General features: G+C 41.0%; 1 protein-coding gene across 1 annotated transcript in view; it reads right to left on the reverse strand.

Annotated features, from left to right (window-relative positions):
• The window catches only part of LOC116036424 (bromodomain-containing protein DDB_G0280777-like), a 1,700,590-nt gene that overhangs the window by 901,671 nt on the left and 771,419 nt on the right, over nt 1-27,500 (reverse strand). Inside the window, exons 8-10 of the mRNA XM_036008807.1 lie at nt 22,190-22,252; nt 21,757-21,793; nt 3,800-3,816 (exon numbers count right to left, since the gene is read on the reverse strand). Of these exons, the coding sequence (XP_035864700.1) occupies nt 3,800-3,816; nt 21,757-21,793; nt 22,190-22,252 (117 nt within the window). The remainder of the gene's footprint in view (nt 1-3,799; nt 3,817-21,756; nt 21,794-22,189; nt 22,253-27,500) is intronic.

Here is a 27,500-nt window from a genome sequence, read left to right on the forward strand (position 1 = left end):
AGGTAGAGAGAGAAACAGGTACACGGAGCTAAACACAGTCAGTAGTAGACAGACAGGTAGAGAGAGACAGGTACACTGAGCTAAACACAGTCAGTAGTAGACAGACAGGTAGAGAGAGACAGGTACACTGAGCCACAGACACATTCTTCAGTCAAAAGATTTTATACTAAATGAAAAGACGAGTAAACAGAACAATGGCAAAATGAAAATAAAATACAACTTAATCTCCTCTGTTATCAATCCCTGAACAGAGATATCCAATTGGCCGAATATCTCAAAACAAAAAATCCAAAAGAAATATGAATTTTAACAAAATCCAGAGTCGGTGACCACGAGCTGGAAATTGAAAGAGGTCGACATTTAAAAGAGTGGAGACCAAGAGAGGAACGAGTCTGTACACACTGCCACCAGGTTACCCAAACTGAATTACATTTCCTATGTACATGTCCCAAATATGAAGACTTAAGAACCAAATATTTCCAAAAATTTGAAAAACATAAACCAGGCTTCACTTCCTACACTGAGGACAAAAAGCTTCCTCTTTTATTAGGGGAAGATGAAAGCACGGCATGGCTAGCAGCTAAATATGTCTTCTCCTGCCACAATACAAGGCTAAAGAAATAGAGACTTGTATAAGAATTATTTATACAAGTTATATATTATATATATTTTTTTATTTTGTTTTGTCTGTATTCTTTTTTTATATATATTATTTCAACGTGCCCTTTGAGGAACATGCACAGAATGTGTTTAGTATCTGCATTTATTTCATAATTATCCTGTTTACTTGTATTATTATATCAGATGTATTTACTCCTTGTTGTGTGTATGTGTGTGTATATGTATATATATGTATGTGTATATATATATATATATATATATGTATGTATGTATGTATGTATGTATGTATGTGTGTATGTGTGTGTATATATATATATATATATGTATATATATGTATGTATATATGTGTATGAGAGAGAGAATCATCAAATATTAAACTGCTCATTTTGAGTCCTGTGTAATTTACTACATTTCTAAGGAGGAGAAACTACAGGCAGAAACATTTTTCAGTTAGTAGTTTTTGTTCTCTTTATCTTCCCTAAGATGTCGTCTTTCTATGGAGGCCCTTAAGTACAAAACACACATTTGTGAAATGTTGTGTTTTGTCTTTCAGTGCCACTGTTCATTCAGGGTTAGGGTTAAGGCCCTGACACACCAACCAGACGGCCGACCGTCGGCAGTGAAGCCAGTCGGACTGATCAGTCGGGTCCCGAGGTCCAAAAAGTTCCTCAGAACACACTGAGGAGACGCTGACTTGAGCGTACGCTCTGCACGTGCGTGAAACGTAATACGTCTCCATAGCAGCAGGCGGCGCTGCTCTGTATTGTTTCCATTAACAGTCTGATTATTTCCCAGAAAATGAAAACCGGCAGCTGATTGGACAAACGCGTCACGTGGTTCTTTTTTCTCCGGAAATTCACAGCCAGACTGTCATGGCGGCTCGTTCAGAATACGATCTCATATTGGACTAAAATAGTTCACCGAAACGTGTTTCTGAAAACATTTGAAGAGAGAAATAGGCCGTGCAGTTGCTGAATCTGTCTTCATTTCAGATCAACAAAGGTCAGTTTAAAAGATTTTCATCAGATTTTGAGAGGCTCATCCGCTCCCCATTTCCGGGTGAGTCCTGACTGCCCTGTCTCTGACTGCCCTGTCTCTGACTGCCCTGTCTCTGACTGTCTCTGACGGCCCTGTCTCTGACGGCCCTGTCTCTGACGGCCCTGTCTCTGACGGCCCTGTCTCTGACTGTCCTGTCTCTGACGGCCCTGTCTCTGTCTGTCCTGTCTCTGACGGCCCTGTCTCTGACTGAACATGTCAGGTCGGACAAAATGAAGGCCGACGGCTCCTCCAACAGATGACGGCACGAACACACCGAACAGACTCAAGTCACCGGCCTCGCCAGACGGCCCAACGGCCGACTATCGGGCTGGTGTGTCTTCTCTCTTAGGGCGTTTTCACACATACCTCATTTGGTCCGGACTTTCAGACTTTTCAGTTTGATCCGAACCAAAATTAGAGGTGTGAAACCTCCCCCGGACCACGGTCCGGATCAAAAGACCAAATTTTGGTCCGACCAAAAGAGGTGGTCTCGGTCTGGACCAAACTGAACCATGGTCCGGTTCGTTTATAGTGTGAAAGCATTTTTTGGATGGTTCGGACTTTCGGACCAAATACAAGAAGCTCTGGCAGGCTCTCCTTGTGTTACCAGACCGGGGAAGCTCCTTTAAGGAATAGCTCGGTGCTTAGTGTGGAGGCTACATGAGAGAGTGACAGTGAATGAGCTCAGAGCAGACAGCTGTCTGCTATCAGAGCAGAGAAGACATCAGCAGTTTATTTGTTAAGTGGTAGTAAATGTACAGTGTAGGTTTCCGTTTGTCTCTGAATAAATTCTCCAGAAAGAAAGTTCCCGTGTCTCGCTTCTCAACATCACAACAAAACAAAAAGAGCCGCGGCAGTAAGAGAGAGCAGCAGTCAGTAGAGGAGAGCAGCAGTCAGTAGAGGAGAGAGCAGCAGTCAGTAGAGGAGAGAGCAGCAGGCAGTAGAGGAGAGAGCAGCAGTCAGTAGAGGAGAGCAGCAGGCAGTAGAGGAGAGAGCAGTAGTCAGTAGAGGAGAGAGCAGCAGTCAGTAGAGGAGAGAGCAGCAGTCAGTAGAGGAGAGAGCAGCAGTCAGTAGAGGAGAGAGCAGCAGTCAGTAGAGGAGAGAGCAGCAGTCAGTAGGAGAGAGCAGCAGTCAGTAGAGGAGAGAGCAGCAGTCAGTAGAGGAGAGAGCAGCAGTCAGTAGAGGAGAGAGCAGCAGTCAGTAGGAGAGAGCAGCAGTCAGTAGAGGAGAGCAGTAGAGGGTAGAGGAGAGCAGCAGTCAGTAGAGGAGAGAGCAGCAGTCAGTAGGAGAGAGCAGCAGTCAGTAGGAGAGAGCAGCAGTCAGTAGGAGAGAGCAGCAGTCAGTAGAGGAGAGAGCAGCAGTCAGTAGAGGAGAGCGCAGCAGTCAGTAGAGGAGAGCGCAGCAGTCAGTAGAGGAGAGCAGCAGTCAGTAGAGGAGAGCAGCAGTCAGTAGAGGAGAGAGCAGCAGTCAGTAGGAGAGAGCAGCAGTCAGTAGGAGAGAGCAGCAGTCAGTAGGAGAGAGCAGCAGTCAGTAGGAGAGAGCAGCAGTCAGTAGAGGAGAGAGCAGCAGTCAGTAGGAGAGAGCAGCAGTCAGTAGGAGAGAGCAGCAGTCAGTAGGAGAGAGCAGCAGTCAGTAGGAGAGAGCAGCAGTCAGTAGGGGAGAGCAGCAGTCAGCTGAAAAACCTCTGACACAGAGAGAGGATACGAGATGACGGGGAAGCCCGTCTACAAACCAATCAGTTATAAGTATCTGGAGACGCAGCTCACGTGTGTGATGACGGCAGGACGTAGTTTTGTCACGAATAGATCTTTAGTGCGCTTGTATAACTGCCGTGAAACCAAAACTTACCGGATCAAATGTTACAATGGAACAAAAACATGAACCTTGGTCCGGACCTTGGTTCAGACTTTCAGGTGTGAAAACACCCTTAGATGCATGGAAAGAAAACATTTCTTTTATTAAACTTTGTCTATTTGTGTGTGTAGATTTCTTCAAAATTTACCAGCATTTGGAAGCGTTTGGCCACCATGATTTAATTTAGTAAAAATGAAATGTTTCTCTATAAATCTCTCAGCATCAGAAGCAGCCGGCAGCAAGAAAAGTGATCAGAGAACAATACCTTGCTGTTGTTTATTCAGCTTGTCCACTTCAGTCTTCAGCTGAGCTTGACCTGCAAAATCAGAGAGACTTTCTTTGTCAGCTTGATTTTACTGCTCCTTCAGTTTCTTTGGACATTGCTTTAGAGCTGCATGAATCAGTTGTCAACTATTAAATTAATCTCCAACTATTGTGATAATCGATGAATCGGTTTGAGTAATTTTTTATGAACAAACTGAAACTTGTGTGACATCAGCTTGTTAAATGTGAATATTTTCTAGTTTCTTCTCTCTTCTGTGACAGTAAACTGAATATCTTTGAGTTGTGGACAAAACAAGATATTTGAGGATGTCATTTTGGGCTTTTTGGGAAACACTGATCCACATTTTAGAGTCCCAACAAATAATCCATTCATCTAGAACATAATCTCACATTAATCCACAATGAAAATAATCGGTAGTTTCAGCCCTACTTTGCTCCACTACACAGAAAAATACTTATTTCTCTCCTTTTGTGTATTTCTGAACTGCTATGACACGATGTAAACAGTTCATTACTGTACCTGTAGCCTGCAGCGTCATGTCAGCCTTCAGCTGAACCAACGAGGCGTTCATCTCTCTCAGCGCAGCGTAGATGTCTTGAGGAAAAGTATTCTGTTGATCGGTACCTTTACTTGGGGAGACGGCTCCGAGCAGCAGCAACAGCGTAAAACTCACAGAGATCTTCATTCTCACACTGGCAGCTTACTGTTGAACTGTGCCGTCTGTAAACCTGGGTGAGCTTTATGTAGAAGTCTAGAGCAAAAAGGAGGTCACAGATTTTGAATTGTTCTTTCTTCCTCATTCCCCAGAACAGAATTCTATCATATGTCACATGATGTGTCAATGTCAGTTTGATTAACAAGGGTGTAACCATTTCTTCACGTATCACAGAACATTTCCTAGAGAATATAAACACATTGATGATATAAGATTACATTGTTAAAGGGTACCTTTAAACTTGGCCTTATCTTCCCATGTGTTTGTATGTTGACCAAGGTTATAATCGTTAATGAAAACAAACAAAATAATGAAAACTAGGAGGGAAAAAACATGTCGTTAACTGAAATAAAAATAAAAACGAGGCATTACAAAAAAACGATAACTAACTAAAACTGTAATGTCTGTTTGCAAAACTAACTAAAATAAAATGATCAAGTAAATGTCCTTAGTTTTCATCTTTGTCAATGTCTTTCATAGAGCAAATAATGTTATATCTTTCAGAGTTGACATTTCCGACCATAGACCTGTTTTATACAGTCTGTGCCATAGACACATATATGTAGTTTCTGACTGGGAACCCAGAAATTTGGACATTTAATGACAAATTGAACATAACATAGTTGGGACCACTTAAACCAGTGTTAAACTTGATTTTAAACAAATAACTGATTTTAAATAAGGATACATGGGGTCAACATGTGCCTGAGACAACTGCGGCCTACAGGCAACTCCACAGCCTGACTGCTTTCTGAGACAAAGGAAACATGTGGCCACAGACAAAGAGATCGAGGCAATCGAGGATCAAGACTACAAAGAAACAGGAGGGCTATGGAACGGGTAATAAATCAACAAGTGGTAGTCCTCCCTGGAACTCTTTTGGTGCAAAGCCTGAGAGTAAATCCTTTTCCTGGGAAATAGGAGGACGACTAACGGGCAGGGCACAGCGCCCTGAGATTTGTGATATGAACGGCTGGCCTGCATTATCATCCAAGCAGAGCGCCTCTTCAACCCCTCTACTTAGTAGGACACAGCCGTGGACAGCTGCAAAATGGAAAATTAGCAACAAAATGCCTCCCCAACAACTGAGTGTGCAGGTGGAGAACAGATTTGCTCCACTGCTGCAGGACCCTGGACCTTCATCTGATGACCTGGATTGCATCTCATTGTCACACAGCAGGGTAAGGACTGATAGCAATTCAAAAAGTAAAAAGCTACAGGGAAAGCTAACGACTGGGCCTCAAACTCTGATTGTGGGTGACTGCTGTAAAAGATGTAAAAAGCAGTAAAAACACCAAAATACTCTGTTTTCCCAAAGACATGGTGTCTGACTTAGCCCAAAGAATCCCGGATATCATGGCAGCACACCCAACTGTGAAAAACATTATACTGCATATAGGGTCACATGATGTTGTAAAGCAAGAGTCTGAAGTGCTGAATCGTGACTTTATGGATCTGCTGAACAGCTCCCTAAACGTGAAGGTGTTTATCAGTGGCCCTATACCGCCAGTCAGAAGAGGAGCTGAGAGATTCAGCAGACTGTTGGCACTGAACAAATGGCTTTCAACTGCATGTACCGTCCACTCTCTGCGGTTCATTGACAATTTTAACATTTTCTGGGACGGCAGACATCTTTTTAAAGCAGATGGACTTTTCCTTAAAAAGCCAGGAGTAAAGCTGTTCACCTCTAGCCTACTTTACTTTCTGCACCACACATCTGCTCCCTCGGCCAAGGACACGAGACAAGATAAATCAAAACAAGAGGAAGACATAAAGTGCGGCAGTGATCCACCGCAGCCCCCACCTGAGCAAAGATTTGACCATGGAGGACCTCAGAGCAGAGACGAGAAATCTCAACCCCCCTTTACACCCACCCAACACTCCTCAAACCCCCTTACCAACCCCAACGCCTTTGAGGATCCATCGCTCTCCCCACTCACCCTTTCCCCTGTTTCCCCCTGCCACATGTTGGGGTTCACTGACCGGATGGAGCAGCTGGTAGATGCTGGAACCAAGTTTGCCCCACTTCCTTCTCCCATCACTCGCCCCCAGCATCAAACTGACCCTGTTTGGACTCAACCACTGAAAGTAAAACGCCAGGCACCTCTGCCCCCTCAAGGATGGCAGCTAACTCCTTCTCCCCAGACTGATAAGTATGCTTGTGTACAGAATGAAACAAGCTTTAACTGATATGTGCTGGGTCCAGGCTGCATGCCTAGTGGCACTCATGACTCTTTCCAGGACAAGCCTGGGCCCTGTGTATTCAATTCTTCGTCAATCTATGTTGTGATAGGTAATAGAAAAAGAATGGTGAATCTGCTAAGTAAGAAAAAGAAGGACTTAACTGCCAACTTAGCACTAACACTAACACTAGCCTTACTAAACGTCAGGTCTTTGGCGGGAAAATCATTTTTAATCAATGATTTTATTATTAAGCACAATCTTGATTATCTGTTTTTAACTGAAACCTGGTTAGACCATAATAACAGTGATGCTGTTCTCATTGAGTCAGCTCCCCCTAACTTCAGTTTTATGAGTGAGAATAGAGCGAATAAGAGAGGAGGTGGAGTCGCCATTTTGTTTAACGACTAATGTACTCAAATATCTTATGGAAACTTTGCTTCTTTTGAATATGTGGCTCTTCAGCTAAGGTCCTCCCCTCGAGCTATATTTCCAAATATAGCTAGCAGTTGAAAATGTATGAAAATGTGTCAACTTTGAACATTGTCCATCCGCTTTGTATAAAATATTAAGTGTAGAAGAATATAGATGTGAAAGCCTTCAGCATTCACACCAATAACCTGAATTCCAATAGTACATTTTAAAATATTGAGTCTTCTTTAAGGCTAAGGCTGTTCTTTTCCTTTCAAAGTAAAATTTCTATGATTAAGGTTTTTTGATTGTAGTGTCTGAACAATTATAGACAAGTTTGAAAACATTTCACACATGTTTTAGTGCTTTAGCAGGCTACACAATGAGTCTATAGAGTTAGCATGTTAGCTCATAACTGCTGGATCATGCTAGTTTTTCAAACTTGTGGGTCTGGGGTGACTGGGCCAAAGGGCCTGGGTTAAGTTGTGCCAGTGGCACCCACACTTATGATTATTTTCAACATATTATTAATTTGTAATTGTACTCTTACATTCTATCACTTAAACTATGTGACATTCTTAATTTTAGACCAAAACCCATCATGCCACGCACTTATGAACGGAAGACAGGGCTTCAACTCCTCTTGTGGAGTTGGACAGAGCAGTGAAGAGGTGCAACAGGGAAAGACCATATGTCAGGTGGCAAGGGAGATGAAGATCTGCAGGATGACCTGAAAAGATCCATGGAGAAGAAAAAGATAGAAGTAACAAAGACAGGGTATAAGAGAACAGGACTTTCCAACCAAGTCTTCAAAGAATACATGGAGACAGAGCTAGCAGACCATATAAAGGCACTAGCAGCAATGTTTCACAGCATTTCATGGCACTTATGCTGTGAGCTGGCTTTTGAGTATGTAAGTTTATATTCCCCTGCAGCATTGACAAGTGGGATGTTAAGTAGTAGCCCAGATCCAGACCACCTAGACCTACATACTCACAGGGGATAATCTGGAGAAGTGAGGAGTTGGGCATGCCTCATCAGTGTTTGACTTAGGCCTACCTGCCATTTCTTTAATTTAGCTAACACTGATTTCAGTTTTTAGTTTATTGAAGAGAAGTTTTATTAAGTTTTGAAGTGGCCTAAGTCACAACAGGATGTTTAGAAATTAACCTAGTCACTTTATTCTTATATGTTACATAATTGACAGACAGCGTTCTATGTATGTCAACAGGCATTTATTGCCAAAGCCTTTTTGCGTGAAATGATTCACAAATATCATATATTGTGTATTTAAGTTTTTTGTGTTTTCCCAAAAACTACAAAATATGACTTATTCCAACAGCTTAATAGGGCGACAATATCTAAATAAACGTTAAATGAGTAATTTGTATTGAATTTGTCTTGCTTTCATATAGCATTACAGTTCATAACATTAAAATGTTCTGTTTTATTTCAGAAATCACTGGCACAATTTACCCCAACGTATTCCCCCAAAGGCACAACTACCCCGCACCAGGGGCAAGTTGTGCCACGAGACCACTTTTTTCCCAAAGCTATATTTCTGAAACAATTTATTTCAGATCCAAAGTTATTGTTCTCAGGGATGCACCACATCCTGAAATATATGTACATCCTTAAGTTAAAGGCATTACTGTCATGGCCTCACTTTTAAGTCACTTTGAGTGACCTACTTTTTTCCTCTCCTCTTCCTATCGTACCCTCCTCCTGTGTGTGTCTGTGTCTGCGTGTGTGTCCGTGTCAGTTGATTGAGATTACCTAATCTGACACATTTCCCACTTTTCAGACTCATTTATTCTCCTTTAACTGCTTCGTCATCCAAATTGAAGCCAGCAATCCCATTTAGCATCATCTTAAAATTAACTACAAATATTAAATCATTATATTCCACACCTTTCAAACATTCTGGGTGTTATTCAACTTTTCAAAGACATTGATGCTAATTAAGGCGAGACACTACAGGTGAATAGGCTAAAATTTTAAAATAATAGATATCTCCATGAAACTTCCTCAGTTGATTACTTACACAAGTATATAAAAAAAATGTATTACAAGTTTTTGAAATGTGTATGTTTAATTATGCAAATTAGGCATTTTCTCATTAAATATGCGCGATTTTGCATATATTTTCGGTAGATAGATCTGAACATATGATAAAGCCAGGTGCAAAATTCTTTTTTCATTTTGTTTACACACAAGATGAAAAAAAAATTACAGAGGGATTTCAGGATATCTGCTTTCATTACCTAGGAAATCAAAATATACTGTCCATAGCCCTAAAAAAATCGATTTTCGCCATGTTTTTTTGCTTAAAATGTCACATAAATCAGGGCAGGAATGATTTATTAACAAATCCCTCTGTAAATATCTTCAGAATACTACTAAGTGTATAACTGGAAAGGTTGGTGTACATAGGTGCTACATAGGCTGAGATGTTTCTACTGGAGAATGACAAAAAACTCATTTTGAGAAAACGGCATTTAAAGATTTAAATAGTGGAATTTAATAAATTTCTATTGGAAAAATTGCTCAAAAACAGAATAAATGCTCAGGCCCTTACTGATAATAATATAGAATATTTCAAGCTCATGAAAATTGATTATTTAATAAAATGGCAGGCATATAAGGCCTACAACTGCAGTAACTTAATGAATCAACATTGGCGTATCATGCACAAAGTTGCCGACAAAACCCACGCTGGACAGTTGTATGGACACAGAACAAGACCAACAATGGATGTAACAGCTTTTTTAAAATCTAATTGTCCATTCCAGCACCATATGTATTTTAGCTGTGCTTAGACTCTAGACTATGTTTTACACTGGCAGCTGTGACGGTCTCAGCATTCGAGATCCTGAGCATATCAGTTTCTCTCATTGAATTGACCGTCACAACTGAGCTCTGAAGCCACAACTTCTCCATAACAGAAAGCATGACAGAGGCTCCTTCATCAAGGTGGAGATGGCCATACTTGCTGCTGCTCCAGCTTACCTTTCCCACAAAACAGTCCCCTCAGTCAGCTGATGGTGAAGATAACTAACCAGAACCAGTCCTCTTAGTCAGCTGATGGTGAAGATAACTAACCAGAACCAGTCCTCTCAGTCAGCTGATGGTGAAGATAACTAACCAGAACCAGTCCTCTCAGTCAGCTGATGGTGAAGATAACTAATAAGAACCAGTCCTCTCAGTCAGCTGATGGTGAAGATAACTAACCAGAACCAGTCCTCTCAGTCAGCTGATGGTGAAGATAACTAACCAGAACCAGTCCTCTCAGTCAGCTGATGGTGAAGATAACTAACCAGAACCAGTCCTCTCAGTCAGCTGATGGTGAAGATAACTAACCAGAACCAGTCCCCTCAGTCAGCTGATGGTGAAGATAACTAACCAGAACCAGTCCCCTCAGTCAGCTGATGGTGAAGATAACTAACCAGAACCAGTCCTCTCAGTCAGCTGATGGTGAAGATAACTAATAAGAACCAGTCCTCTCAGTCAGCTGATGGTGAAGATAACTAACCAGAACCAGTCCCCTCAGTCAGCTGATGGTGAAGATAACTAACCAGAACCAGTCCCCTCAGTCAGCTGATGGTGAAGCTAACTAACCAGAACCAGTCCTCTCAGTCAGCTGATGGTGAAGATAACTAACCAGAACCAGTCCTCTCAGTCAGCTGATGGTGAAGATAACTAACCAGAACCAGTCCTCTCAGTCAGCTGATGGTGAAGATAACTAACCAGAACCAGTCCCCTCAGTCAGCTGATGGTGAAGATAACTAACCAGAACCAGTCCTCTCAGTCAGCTGATGGTGAAGATAACTAACCAGAACCAGTCCTCTCAGTCAGCTGATGGTGAAGATAACTAACCAGAACCAGTCCTCTCAGTCAGCTGATGGTGAAGATAACTAACCAGAACCAGTCCTCTCAGTCAGCTGATGGTGAAGATAACTAACCAGAACCAGTCCCCTCAGTCAGCTGATGGTGAAGATAACTAACCAGGCTCCCATCAGCACTGGTTCATAACACAACAGAACAAAACTAATTATGAATCATTCAAAAGACCAATATTTAGAACATCGGAGAAAGCAAACAAAGTAGACTAAATTATTATTTGACAGATTATCTTTACACTGTCAGAGATACAAAGAAGAGATTATATTATGAGAGAGAGAGAGAGAGAGAGAGAGAGAGAGAGAGAACCTCCGCTGTCTGAACACTCCTGTTTTATGAACGACAGTTTAAACATCGACGTACTATGTGAAGGCATTTCATCATCTGTTGTCTTAGTTTGTGATCCTGTGTGTCTTCTTTCTAATAACAACTGTTTTCTTCTTCTCTGAGGTGATTTTCGGCCGTTTTCGACGCACTTCTTTCAATATTTTGAGCTACCGCGGAAATGTCAGAGCGCGTCACGTGACCATTCTGAACGAATCACGTTGTCAGAAATTGGCATCAGCCAATGAGATTGCGCATTTTGAGTTAAATCCCCCCTTTTACTTTCACGATTGGTTGCTGATAAAAAGGAAATGACCATATTTGGATCCGACAGCATTGTACAGGAGAAAGAGAGCTTTCCAACGGTATATGTGACGACAGGGTGCAGACAGCGATCGCGGAGAAGCGCGATGATTTAGAACGCCAACTTTTGTTGAATTTAGGTGAAATCTACCGCCGCAAACAGACAAAGTGGAGTAAAATAAAGACCTAAATGTGTATTTCGGACTTTATTTCACCACAAGTCTGAAAGAAGACATGTTATTGAAGCCAAATAGCCCAAAATCTCAAAATTGACCAGTGAAAAAAAACCGATGTTTTTGCCTGCCGTGTCTCGCCTTAAACCAATTACCACTTTTTGATTCTCACTACTTCACCTTCTTCTAACACAATTCAAGTCAGCAATCCAGTCTAGCATCAGTCTTTCAACACACAGCATTCACAGAATGCAATTTCTTCAGAAATTGCATTCTCTAGTTTTGAAATGCTCTTTTTAATTTAGTAATTCATGAATGTATTTATAAATGATGTATTTATTTACTGTTTTAAAGTTTAACTTTGAAACTGAACAAATACGTATTTAAGGGGGTAACTGGTGCTACAGAACATTATTATTAATAGTCATTATAAACTAAACCATTACAAACTATTTACAATACAGAAATATGAGTCCACTCTTTCTACAGAGTTGATTTCGCAGCTCAATGCCTGACTCCATCTATAAATCTCTCATTTTAGTGTTTTCAGGCACACCAGTAAGAATTACCACCAGAAGAAAATAAGATTAATTCTATTTTAAAAAGACAAAGTTTCCACTCTTTCATTCGGCTAACATAAAATTCACCAGACCGCGCGGATTTTAAAGATATTTACACTTTTAGAAGTTTTCCCTGATGTCATCTAACGTACAGTTTAAGCATTAACAGCTGCACTGATACGGATTCAAAGAAATGTGGACTTTACGTGAAACAGCTGTTACTAAATTAAGCAAAAAAGTAAAATAATATAAATAAGTTATTAAACAATGTCACGTGAAACATTGATTCCTAAAGGTCTGGACTACTTCTTAAATGCTTCGTTTTTTCACTGGAGTCTGGTTCAGAATCTGAACTTACCTTCAGTTATGACAAACTTTAAAATGTCAAAACATGAATCTCTCTCCCTGCTGTCTCGCTCCGCTGATTGATGGATCGATTGTGTGTGAGGAAACTGCAGCTGCACGAGGATAAGGACAAGGTGGTGTCTATCTCTTTCTCTCTCTCTTTCTCTCTCTGAAAGAAAATAACTGCTGAGTAGCCGGAGTCTGAGATATATAGAACTGTGCCGTCTGTAAACCTGTGTGAGCTTTATATAGAAGACTACAGCAAAAGGAGGTCACAGATGTTGAATGGTTCTTTGTTCTTTGTTCCTCATTCTCCAAAACACAAATCAATCATATGTCACATGATGTGCCAACATCAGTTTGATTAACAAGGGTGTAACCACTTCTTCACGTATCACAGAACATTTCCTAGAGAAGATAAACACATTGATGATCTATGATTACATTGTTAAAGGGTACCTTTAAACTTGGCATGTGTTTGTATGTTGATCAAGGTTATTACGTTAACAAAAACAAACAAAATAATGAAAACTAGGAGGAAAAAAACATTGTTAACTGAAATAAAAATAAAAATTAGGTATTACAAAAAACCTGATAACTACAGTAAGTAAAACTGTAATGTCTGTTTGCAAAACTAACTCAAATAAAATATATATACAGTATACATATAGTTTCCGTCTGGGAACACAACATAGTCCGTGGTCCTCGCCTGGCGTCATGGCGGTACCAGAAGTCAGAAGAAAGCGGCAGAGTCCTGTTTGATTATGACAGTAGTCATGTTTCCATCTAATTGTCAAGTGAATTTTAAGCAAACTTTGAAAATGTCGTATAAAAGAAAAAAAAATTAGAAAATGTGAATTAGAAGCGTTTCGATCAACTGGTTTAGAGCGAATAAACTAGACTACGCAAAGCGTAGTTTGGTCACAAGTTGACTTTTCTAAGCATCAAAACACATAACTACACGTGATTAAGTGTCTGTAAGAAGAAGCTGGCACAGAGCCAGAAGTATGAGGAAACAGAATGTCAGACCCATCAGCAGATGAATGGGAAACAGTCTATTTGTGCAGACATGTCCCGGGACCTCCCTACACCCAGTTACACCCTTCTGTCAGATAAGGCAGGTGGAGAACAGAATGTGACTTTGCAGCTTCTCTCGCCCCCATTGGACTGAGATCAAATGATTAGAAAAGTCACCTAACTGCTGAGTGACAGCAGAGGGAGTCTGAGAGGAGTGGAAGAATAACTGTGGAATTAGTTTCAACATAATTAAACTTGATGTAATTGATATAAAAAACACATCAGGTGATGCTGTCATACGAAAACACTGAACCAACTGGTTCTTTATGGAAAGGGACACGCACACACACACACACACACACACACACACACACACACACACACACACACACACACTCACACACAAACTCTCACACACACACACACACACTCACACACACACACACGCACACACACACACAGACACACACACACACACCCTAACACACAAACACACACACATAGACAGAGAGACACACACACACACACACACACCCTAACACACACACACACGCAGACACACAGACACACACAGACAAACACACCCTAACACACACACACACACACACACACACACACACACACACACACACACACACACACCCTAACACACACACATACACCCTAACACACAAACACACACACACGCACACACACATACGCAGAGACACACACACACACACACACACACACACACACATACACAGTAAAATAGTAAAAATAACGTGACATAATGTTCATCACATGATACAGTAGAAGCAAGCCCAGGCCACAGTAAGGAGGACAATAAGACACATAAGGTCACACTGGAGAAAATATTATACGATCGGCAGCACAACGCAATAAGTAAGTAAACTCTATTTATATCGCACCTTTCACAGACAACAGGGGTCACAAAGTGCTTTACAGAAAGAGCAAATAAAAAGAAACAACAACACATAAAATACAATACAAAACCATATGGCTAATTAAATGCTTGTCTAAAAAGATGTGTCTTTAGGTGTTTTCTAAAAGCTTCCACAGAGACCAAGGCTCTCAAGGCTAAGGGGAGAGAGCTCCTGAGCCGTGGAGCCACCACAGAAAAGGCAAGATCACCTCTAGTTTTAAAGTTTTTCTTGATTGCTTTGACCTGCTTAAAGAAACTGGGATCCGCTTGGTTTTCATCATCACGGTCTCAGCAGAGCAGAACACACCTCTTGCAAATGTGTTAACCCTTTCCCATTGGATGGACACATTCCCCCCCCCCCCCCCACACACACACACACCCTTTAGCAGAACAGTTAACACGGATGTCATTCAAGCAGTCCAAACTCCATTGTTTTAGCTATGGTAACCAAACAGAAACCATCTGTTCCTAACTATTAGAAACTACCTCCATCAGTATGAAATCACTGAAGCACCTGTTTGATGCTCCTTCACACAAATCTTCAACTAGCAGTCAGTCTGCAGACCTTAAAGGTGCCACGTCTGTGTTGTTCTTTAGCAGTCAGTCTGCAGACCTTAAAGGTGCAGCGTCTGTGTTGTTCTTTGCCAACATGGATGGAAGAGGTCAAAGGCAGATGAGAGTGAGAGGAAGAGGTAGAGGGGGCCGAGGAAGAGGAGTCAGAGTGCGAGGTGGAGGTATAGTTGGAAGGGCCCAGGTTTCTGATGAAATTCGGGCAACTGTTATTGATCACGTTATCAATCATGGCCATGTGGCCCCATCATCAAGACAGAAGAGACTGAGTATCAATAGTGGCTATTTCTTATACTCTACAGTAATAGATGGTTATACTTTACTGTAATACATTTCATTTGTATTTTCTTAATTTCTTATACTCTAATAGATTTTATTTCAGTTTACATATATTTTGTGTAATATTTACAGTATTTCAGTTTTCAGCCACAGTTTCAAAATAAGGATCAATGGAATCAATAAAATTTGCATCAAAGCATTTCTGATTCTGGATCCAATTCTTTGCAAGAAGGCAAATATGTTAACAAATGTCACTGGCATGAAAGCTACGTACAGTAATAGGCTACAATGACAAGCAGTGGTGCACTGATTGGCACTGAGTGCTGTATTTAGTATTTTGTTGTCCACTGTGTAATGGTTGATTAGAAGAGCTCATACACTTGTTTGCAAATTGTGTTGTTTGAAGGCAACATTTTCTTTTGTTGCATATTTTATAAGGATGAATGGGGACTAAATTAGGTAAATAGCTTCCTCTCCCTCCTCTTTCCTTCTAGCTAATCCAGTGACGGGCTGAGTACACCAGACTAACAGGGACACCAGGAACAACCTGGTCACACATGATGCATTTCCTAAATACCTTTATTGCAGCCTCAGCTCCAATGCCAATATCAACAGCTCTTAGATGAACCCTGGACTGCGTGTCACTAACATCAAGCTGGACCAAATGCTGAGGTGTGGCATCATTGAGAAGTTCCCGTTTGATGAATCGCCTCAGCAAACTCTATGAAAAGACAAAAATATACACATTTTACAATACATATCACTGTAACAATGAAAATAAGCACTCTGAGTTTACAATGTTTCTTTTTTTTCAGTATTAGTCAATGAGGCTAATTTTCTGACTATTCAAAATATTAGCATTTCATTCAGTCTTAGCTGTAGTCTTAGCGTAAGTGTGAATGAGAGGAGATTTGACAATATATGACAATAAAATGAGAAGATTCACCTCACCTTCAACAGTTCAGCAGCATCTCAAAAAAACGGCAATTGACATTGGGTCCATCCATAGACACAGAGACCATCTTCCTCAAGTCAAGGTAACATACACACTCCTAAAAGACATGAAAAAATAAATATCTATTATTATATATATTATCTATTGACTTTTTTTGTCACCTTTTCAATGACAAAAAAATAGCTTTTTCTAAAATGTTTGTATGAGTTAAAAAAAAAAATTTGACAGTTTTGTTAACCGAAAACTTAACTGTTGCAGTTTCATACATGCCGTTAACCCTGTGAAACGGATGCAGTGTGGTTTGATTTAGGCACCAAAACTACTTATTTAAGTTTATAAATCTCCTGTTGTGTCTTCATGTTAGAAAGTGAGACTGAACCGTCCAACGTCCAGAGAATCTCATGTGGACATCGTACAGAGTTGATATATTACAACAGCTCAACATCCTCTGTTTCTTTATACTGCTATGATGTTGAATTTGATTATCTGATTTCAATAAGTTAAAGTTGAAACAAGAAGAATAAAGAAAATGCTCACAGATGTAATTGCAAATGATATGTTTATTTGATTATAATGACAGAAACAAGAGAGAATCAAACATTAACCAGTTTATATTTTAAGGAAAAAAAGATGCCTGTCGACAATTATTACTTATTATTATTTGGATGCAGATGAAATCAGATCAAATCTATGAAGAGCTATATATGAAGACTTGCTTAAGACAACAACAACCTGTGTGACTATCACAGAGCTGCTGTTTCTGTCTTACATGGGGAACAGCAGATGACCACTGAAGGTGGTGTGGTGATTTTCGTTGTCATACACCAAACAGTTAGCCCCCTGACGCACAAACACGACGTCTCCCACCTGTAGCAACAGCGTAGCGCCATTAGAAGCAATACCGAAATGATGATTCTGTTGCTCCCATGCCATGGAAATCTTCTCTGAGTTCTTGACCAACACAGCACATGAAGCGTGGCTGTTGTCTCCATGTGCACCGACCCACCACTCAAAGTTGTACGCTCCTCTCACCGGGGCAGTGAACACACCTGTTGGACGGTTGTTTTCGTCATTTTATAGTTTGAACAGCAACATACAAGTGAAATATATTAGGGATGTATAATATATCGCATCTTTGACATTGATCCAGTATTAAGTAAGAAACAAGCTGTAATGTAACCCTACAGGACCAATGTTCAGCGTCAGTTAGCATCAGCCAATATGTTGATATCAGTGCATCCCTAAAATGTATTGTTAGAATATCAGAGCTACCTGTGTTTGAGTTGTAGGCATTTCCGATGTTGGTGGTAACGTGTTTGTAGATCAGGGTAGTGTCCGAGGCCAAGGGTCCTAAAGTTGTTTCACCTGCAACCACCAGAGAGGCTGTGAATGCCACCTGTTGGACTGAGAGAGAGAAACAGACAGAGAGAGAGAGAGAGATGAGAGAGAGAGAGGGAGAGAGAGAGACAGACAGAGAGAGAGAGAGAGAGAGAGACAGAGACAAAGACAGAGAGAGAGAGACAGAGAGAGAAATGGAGAGAGAGAGAGAGAGACAGAGAGAGAGAGAGAGACAGACAGAGAGAGAGACAGACAGACAGAGAGAGAGAGACAGAGAGAGAGACAGAGAGAGACAGAGACAAAGACAGAGAGAGAGAGACAGAGAGAGAAATGGAGAGAGAGAGAGAGAGAGAGAGAGAGGGAGAGAGAGAAATGTTATTTTAAAAATCATCAAATATTAAACTGATCATTTTGAGTCCTATGTAATATTCCTAACAAGGTTTAGTATTTAGAAAGCAGGACATGAGTTTAAAATAGAAACAGAATATTTAATTGGCTTTTGAGAATGTTATAGTTATGGGATCATACATAATCAGAATTAAGTCAAAATTAATAGATGTGGTTGTTTGGAATCAGGATATCTTCATGTATAGGTGTCTAGATTCTGACCCTTCTCTGTAAATATATTCAGTTCAGTTTGAGTTAATTCACACGTCATCTTCACGTCTTTAAGACTCAATTTCAGAAGATAAGATGTTCATATGTAGAACGTGAGAAATGGAGAACCCTAAAGAAGCTACTGAAAGCTGTTTGAAGAGGGCAGAATAACATTAATAACAATAACAAACAAAATCTAAAAAAAAATGGCAAAACAATAAAAATATTAAATCTGCAAGCAGCATTCCCCTCATACCTCCTTGCGTGTTGGGATTTTCAGCTCCATGCGGCCGTGAATTTTTGCATTAAATGTTGTACCAAATATAGGGGGGCGGGGAAAATCATCACCAATGAAAAGGGAACTCTCTGCTGAGTTCAATGACACCTTACACAAGACTCTACTTTAAATGTGTCAATATGCCTGTCCTGTACAACTAATTGCCTCTCTGGGACATTAAAGTTTTCTAAGTCTAAGTCTAAAAGCCATAAAAGGGGGCGTGGCCTGAGTACATAGGCATCTTTAAAGTATAGAGGCCAGCTCAGTATCACATGTAGACCACATACTCAGCCTAGAAATCTAGACGCACCCTAGCAGCAGCAAATTTATTTTGCAGCCAGGGTCGTCTAGCAACTCTGCGTTGGCTTGCGAGCTGGAAAAAACAAACTCTGGTCAGGCCAATCACATCGTGTATAGAGTCGGTGGGCGGGGCTTATGGCTGCTGCTGCTGGTGAACAGCGGTCTTTGGAATCGGCTTTGGCCGCGACTCTGGAAGACTTGGAGTTCAGCTTTTCTTTGAGAAAAGAACAAAGAACGGCACTGAAGTCATTCTTAAAAAAGGAAGACGTTGTTGGGTACTCGTAGGGGTACAGATCAGATTATTGGCATATTATGAAAGATGTTTATCAATATTAATAAAGTTATGAATATGGTTATTAATAACTTTATCAAATCAACAAACAATCAAAACGGGGCACCACCCTGAAACTTCAGGGGCCAATATTGAACTGTGGAATAGTCTCATTTGTCAGTGGAAGGGTGAAATCCGAGCACTGACCTGTGTTTAACCAGCAATTAATACAATAATACACAAATAATCACCAACAACTGCTAATTAAAGTATAGTAGAATTTATTAACTTTTAACAAAATTATCAATGGCCAATCAATAATCCTTTGATCAATTAAAACCAATATACGTTTCTTTTAAGTACAACAAAACAAAACGAAAACAGAACAGCATGTGGGGAGACCCTCTCTGTGTGTGTGTGTGTGTGTGTGTGTGTGTGTGTGTGTGTGTGGGTGTGAGAGAGTGAGTGTGAAAGAGCAGGGGGGGGTGACGAGGTGTAGTCTAGCCAACGACTACAAAAATGGCTACTCCTGTGAGCTGCACAAAACTGTTTCACCCCAAGAGGGCGGTATTGCTAGGCTAGGCCCAAGATTAGCCGTTAGCTCATTCAGGCTACCGTGTGGTTGACACAAAGGGACACCCTGAGGAGCGCAGTTGTTAAGCAGTGTGCGTTCTGTAGCTAGCTACGTGACTAGCTGTTTGGCCAGCTGTTCACCTTAGCGCGTGTGTGTAGCTATATGTTCATATATAGCCTACGTGTGTGAGAGAAAGGTTAGAGAAAGAGATCTTGGTTACCGATAATGATCAACCCTCTCAGTCAACTCATGTCTGGACTAAAGTGGAATTAGGCGCAGACTCTGAGAATTTCGTCTGACTGAGGGGACGTTCATTATAACCACTCCGGTGTACAGCAGCTGAACTCCGTGGAAGGAGCATTTACAGTTACCCTAGCTACATTATATTCAACACAACATATCAACAATGCACCGTGATCAGAGTACATTCACAGAATAGATTTGACTCAGCGGTCACAATCCTAGATTAATACATTACACGCGCAGCAGTAGCGCTGTATTAATCAGATCACATTAATGGTAACACAAAGTAGCAGCAGTAGCAAATGACGAATTAATAAAACACACTATGTATCTCTGCCCAGACGTAAGCCTTCTTACTGTGTGTTCAGTCCGTTTGTCCGTAGGTTTCCACGAAAGAAACAGGGGTCCGTGTCTGCTCGTCAGCAGATCACGAAGGAAAACTTGTCTTTCTTCACGGGCAGTGAAAGACAAGCTAGAGTCGACTTTGAAGAAACCGTGTCCGATTTCCTTCTAGAGAACGTGTTGTTCTCTCTGCAGTTTTGAAGCATGATGTGTGTTACAGGATCCAGTAGTGTTCTTCCAGAACACCGAGAGATAAATCCACTTTCGCCAGAAAGTAGAAGTTTTGGCACAAGCTTGCGTGCTTCCTGCAGCAACGGGGTTGCTATGAAAGACGGAGATTTGTGGGTGAAGAGGTTATTTATAGGTTAAGACCTCATGCTGTGTTTATGGTCCCAGGAGCCAATGGGAGATCAGAGTTCTCTGAGGAGGTGTGAACTACAAGGTTGTAGTTTTTAGAGTTTTGACCACTTTGGCCACTCCTTCGTGGTCATTCGGCCATTTTGTGACCCTTTTCCCTTGAGGTGACCTGTAGGAGTTTGGTGAGAAGGATGTGGACTTTACCGTAGGCCAAGATCCTTTGTTTGAAAGACCACATGGTCTCTGAGTCTTTGGTCTTTGAGTCACATGTTGGCTGAAAACCCTTTGCTTGAAAAAGATGATGTTTAACCTCCTCGATGGTCCCAACAACGTGTTTAAAGTTTAATCCATCAACTAGCGTTGCTCTGATTGGTTGTAGAGCTATCCTATTGCGTGCAGAGGGAATTTGAAAGACAACCGTTTATCCCGCCCCTCGGATTGAGCCCAGCCAATGGGGAGTTCCCAGACCCAACATCTGGATGTGGGTCTGGCTCGTCAGGCTACCACATACTATAAGTTTCATGTAAATCGGATGATGTTTGTCATATAAAGCTGATTTCCTGTTGCCAGCAAGGATCGCTATAACCAAAAGTAAACTTTTGCCTGTAGATGTCCTCAGGCATGAACTCTTGTCAATCGTGAAAAATTTCAGGCATATTGGAGAACGTAGACTCAAGTTACAACAAGTTCTTCGTTCATCAATAAATGCTCAAAATGGCCACGCCACTCCATGCCCACACGATAGACGAAAACTCAAGCTTTTAATAACTTTTCATCTTTAACGTCTTGAGATGGCACAGAATGAATTTGAATGTTAGATGCATGTTTTTTGTCTATTTGTGTGTGTAGATTTCTCCTAAATTTACCAGAAGTTAGAAGTGTTTGGCCACCATAATTTTATTTGGTAAAAATGAAATGTCTCGCTGTAAATCTCTCAGCAGCAGGAGCAGCCGGCAGCAAAAACAATAATCAGAGAACAATACCTATCTGTTGTTGCTTCTGCTTGTCCACTTCAGTCTTCTGCTGTGCTGCTTGTTCTGCAAAATCAGAGACAAAACTGTGTCAGCTTCTTCTCATTGCAGCTTGAGTTTCTATGGACATTTTCCTAGACTTGCAAAGATTAGTATATTAGTCATCAACTATTAAATAAATCTCCAACTATTCTGATAATCGATTAATCAGTTTGAGCATTTGAATATATTTCTGCTATGACACGGTCTAAAACAACAGTGGTTTCTAGAGACGGCTTCACTACTGGACGTTGAGTCTCTTTGCAACAACGTCATGTCCACCTTCAGTTGAACAAATGAGGAGAAATAATCCACAGATTAATCCATCATGAAAATAATCAGTAGTTGTGATGAAATGTCTCGCTGTAAATCTCTCAGCATCAGAAGCAGCCGGCAGCAAAAAAAATGATCAGAGAACAATACCTAGCTGTTGTTTATTCAGCTTCTCCAGTTCAGTCTTCAGCTTCTCCACTTCAGTCTTCTGCTGTACTTGTTCTGCAACAACAGATACAGTTTCTTTAGACATTACTCTAGAGCTGCAAAGATTAATGGAGTAGTCATTATTAAATTAATATCAAACTATTTTGACATCCATTAATCAGTTTGAGTCATTTTTTATGATAAAACAGGTACACTTGTGTGATGTCAGCTTGTTAAATGTGAATATTGATCTAGTTTATTCTCTCCTCTGTGACAGGAAACTGAATATCTTTGAGTTGTGGACAAAACAAGACATTTGAGGATGTCATCTTGGACTTTTTGGGGAAACACTGATCCACATTTTTCACCATTTAGAGAATAAACAAATAATACATTTATCCAGATGATAATCCACACATTAATCCTCAATGAAAATAATCAGTAGCTATGTGCAGCCCTACTTTGCTCCAATACATAGAAACATACTTATTTCTCTCCTTTTGGACATTTCTGAACTGCTATGACATGATGTACAACAGATCATTACTGTACCTTGAGTCTGCAGCCTCATGTCCGCCTTCAGTTGAACCAACGAGGCGGTCATCTCTCTCAGCGCAGCGTAGATGTCTTGAGGAAAAGTCTGCTGACAATCGGTACTTTCATTTGCGGAGACGGAGCCGAGCAGCAGCCAGAGCGTAAAACTCACAAAGATCTTCATTCTGTTGTATTATGACTTTGTTTTCCCGTCAGGATGCGGCTTTATATAATTTTGTTATGTTGAAAGTCTTTTGTGTTATTCAGTCAGGCTGTTCTTCGATTTCAGGAAGAGGAGGCGACCAGTTTGGTCAGGGAGGCTGATGACCTGATGTTGTACGGTTAGTGAATGGAATTTGGCCTGATGGTAAACAGATGGTCAGTTGGTTGTAAATGATTAAAGAGTAACCGTTAAGATGAGTAACGGTCCATCCTTTCTGTTTATAAAACAAATGATTAACAGAGAGGTTCAGTTTGGACAGAGAGAGAGAGAGAGTGAGAGAGAGAGAGAGAGAGGGCAAAGTTATTTTAAATATTTATTTAAATCATCAAATGTATATCATTGTTACAGAAGCTGAAAACAACAGGGGTTGCAAACATTTTAATAACAAGGTAACTTTGTCAAGTTGTACTTATTTAAAAAGTAGATATAAATGGACAACTTAACTGCTTCAAGAAAGTGCTGACCCTGTTGCGGCAGCGGGCCCAACCTGGGTAAATTAGTTAATTTTAGCCTACTTTATGAAAAAAAAATCATCCGCTCGCAATTTTTACCTTCCCCCCCTTATTCATTTTACCCTGGTGCCGGGCTAGGCGAAGTAGAAGTAAGTAGCATGAAATGAAAGATTAATGGATCAGTTGACAATTATTCGAGTTCAAGTTTATTGTCACGTGCATTTCAAAGTACAGAAGAATGCAATGAAATGTGTTTTGCCCTTGCCCTCTCTTCTTATAGAAATTATAAATATATGAATATAATTTGAAGAAAATACAGTAAAATGACCTGAATACATAGTATAATCTCAAATAAATAAATCCACATCCATTACACTGAGTACCACTGTTCATAAATCTCACTGCCTGAGGGTAAGTAAATTAATCTCCAACACTTTTGATAATCGATTAATCGGTTCGAGTCATTTTTTTGTAAAAAACATAGAATATTGTGTGATGTCAGCTTGTTAAATGTGAATATGCTTGACTTTCTTTAACTACCTACTTTGATCCACTACATAGAAAAATACTTATTTAAAATCTTTTGGATATCTCTGAACTGCATGACACGATGGAAACAGTTCACTACTGTACCTTGAGTCTGCAACAATTAAATGGCCGCCTTCAGTTGAACCAACGAAGCAGGCATCTTTCTCAGCGCAGCGTAGACATCTTCGGGAAAAGAAGCCTGCTGGCTTACCCCTCAGTCACATTAGCTACAAGAGACGGAGACAAAGCGACAGGCTACCATTCATATTCAATGGGAGTGGCCGTTTGTCACGAGCAAGGCGGGGCCAAAATAGACAAGAAGTCTATTTTATGCAAATGCTGTGTGATGCGACTAAGCGGCTGCCAATCAGAGTAAAGGTAGCATGAGGGCAGCGTGCAGTGATGCCGGGTAACGCGTTACTTGTAACGCGTTACTCTAATCTGACCACTTTTTTCAGTAACGAGTAATCTAACGCGTTACTATTTCCAAACCAGTAATCAGATTAAAGTTACTTATCCAAGTCACTGTGTGTTACTATTTTTGTCATTTTCCTTAGTAAAAATATATATTGTTTTTACTTTCTTCTTGCATCTCGGGGAGTGAAGTTACGTTTTCATCATGAGGACAGGTCACGTTTTCATCATGAGGACAGGTCACGTTTTCATCATGAGGACAGGTCACGTTTTCATCATGAGGACAGGTCATCATGAGGACAGGTCACGTTTTCATCATGAGGACAGGTCACGTTTTCATCATGAGGACAGGTCATCATGAGGTCAGGTCACGTTTTCAGCATGAGGACAGGTCACGTTTTCATCATGAGGACAGGTCACGTTTTCATCATGAGGACAGGTCATCATGAGGACAGGTCACGTTTTCAGCATGAGGACAGGTCACGTTTTCATCATGAGGACAGGTCACGTTTTCAGCATGAGGACAGGTCACGTTTTCATCATGAGGACAGGTCATCATGAGGACAGGTCACGTTTTCAGCATGAGGACAGGTCACGTTTTCATCATGAGGACAGGTCATCATGAGGACAGGTCACGTGTACCACGCAGCGACACAAACGTAAACAACAATGGAGGGAGGAGAGAGATGCGCGTTTTCTAGCTGGAAATACAGTCACTATTTTGAGTTTGTGTCAGCTAAAGACGGCAATATTAAGGTTGGTTGTACACTCTGCTGGTGGGACAAAGTGCTGTCTAGCTACAAAAAAACTACGCCAAATTTGAAGAAACATTTGGAGTCGCAGCACCGCAGTCAAACTTACAGAGCAAGTCCCAGCAGGTGGTGCGAAGCAGAGAGCAGGAGGTCCCCCACCACCCAAACAACAAAAGCTGGACTTCGGTACAAAACCAGTAAGTGGGGGAGAGTTGAAGAGGTTGGTGGGGCAGTATGTTGTAGAGGAAATGCTGCCCTTAAACACGGTTGACTCGCCTTTGTTTCGTGCCATAATAAACTAGATCCCTACTACTGGCAATGCCGAGCTGCCTCACAGTAAACCGGTTGTCATTTTTATGTTGAGGCTGTGGGGGTTGTCAGCAGCTGCTGAATGTAACTAATAAAGTAACTTGTAATCTAACTTAGTTACTTTTAAAATCAAGTAATCTGTAAAGTAACTAAATTACTTTTAAAATCAAGTAATCTGTAAAGTAACTAAGTTACTTTTTCAAAATAACTGTGGCAACACTGGCAGCGTGACGTATGTAGGTGGCTCGAGTCGAAGAAAATAATTCAAGATGGCGGAAAACGCTTCAGGACATGGTATTTATGTACATATCTGATATGTTTGGCATTTTACGGCCTATATTTTGTTACTTTTATCAAATAAATCTATCTATAAATTGCAGGAATGTCTGACTGTCTGTGTGTGTGTGTGTGTGTGTGTGTCTGTGTGTGTGTGTGTGTGTGTGTGTGTGTGTGTGTGTGTGTGTGTGTGTGGGTGTTAAGCGCATATCTCTTTAACCGTTAGTCCGATGCATTTCAAACTTGACAGGTGTCTTGCTACGGGCACGGGTAAGTGCAGTGCCAAGTTTGACGTTGTTTGGATAAGAAACGCAAAAGATATAATCGGTAAAAGTAGCACACATTGGCTTTTGCTGCTCTGGCCGCTGGCCCCTCCCCCTCTCACACGCAGTGAGCAGTGAGCAGGACCAGAGACAGATAAAGAGCAGCGGAGCTTTGGCAGCTAAAATGTGACATACACCTCAGACCCACAAACGTGCAAAGTAGCACTACGTTAACGATCAAACGACACGAGACAACGTCTCTCTGTCTGTCTCTCTCTCTCTATCTCTGATTAGCTCTCATAATGGGCCAGGTGGGTAGCACACTGCCATGAGTCCATGAGGCTAATGTCTGATTATTCCACACTGTCATTGTGATATTTTGTGATTACATTCTGATTCTGTCAGGTAAATGCAGTAGTACAATGTCTTCCTCTAATGTAGAAGTAGCCTACACTGTAATGTCAGTAGTATGGTATACAGGGGAGGTGCATATGAAGTGTTTTGGGGAATTCTACAAGCAGCAATACCACAGGCCAAGCAATCGGCCCGTTCCAAACAGGCACATTTTCAACGGGTACTGCACTAGTACTTTTAAATCCAAAAACATTGTTCTTGTGACTTAACAATATAATACTCTGACAATGGACACCTCATCACACACATACACACACACACACACACACACACACACACACACACACACACACACACACACAGAGACAAGGAGACACACACACACACACACACACACACACACACACACATACACAAACACACACACACAGACAAGGAGACACACACACACACACACATACACAAACACACACACAGAGACAAGGAGACACACACACACACACACACACACACACACACACTGTTACGACCTGAGGCCTGTACTACGAATCCAGATCAACATGTCCTGGATTTCTTTCAGTGATCCGGCTTCACCTAACCTAACAACCGCGGTCCCGCATAACCTGTATCACGACGCTGGTTAACAACTAGTTCAGTCAACCCAGGGTTTCCCAATCCAGCGGCGTGCACGTTCACATAAAAGAGGCGTGTTTGCACAGCATGACCAATCACAAACATCTACCAGAGCTGCATCTTTTAAACAAGAAGAGAAAACTATAATTCTACATAAATATGAAGAACACAGACACGGTTTTACAGGCAAAATGCAGGAAGGAAAGCTGGCAAAAAAGCTGACGCTGTTATGCGTAAATCACAACATTTAGCTTATCAATATCCAGTGGTGTAGTCTACGTGATAGTAAGCTCCAGGATTTCCATATACTCACTTAAAAATGCCCAATGACACGTAACAACATACTTTCCATTATATGTTTGATATATGTTGAATTGTCATCTGTGCTTTTTTCTTCACATAGGCTCAATGGAGGTATTTCACCATAAATTGGTGCATAAAAGTGTATCTGAATGCAGGAAATGAAGTCGTTGATGCTTAAAACTTCCCTGGGGGAGGACACCCAGACCCCCCACTATGATATGCCCCCCTCCTCCCCCAAAGGTAGATTCTGGCCAATATACAGTACACCCACTA

Source organism: Sander lucioperca, chromosome 13 (assembly GCF_008315115.2).
Source record: "Sander lucioperca isolate FBNREF2018 chromosome 13, SLUC_FBN_1.2, whole genome shotgun sequence".
NCBI classification, from domain to species: Eukaryota; Metazoa; Chordata; class Actinopteri; order Perciformes; family Percidae; genus Sander; species Sander lucioperca.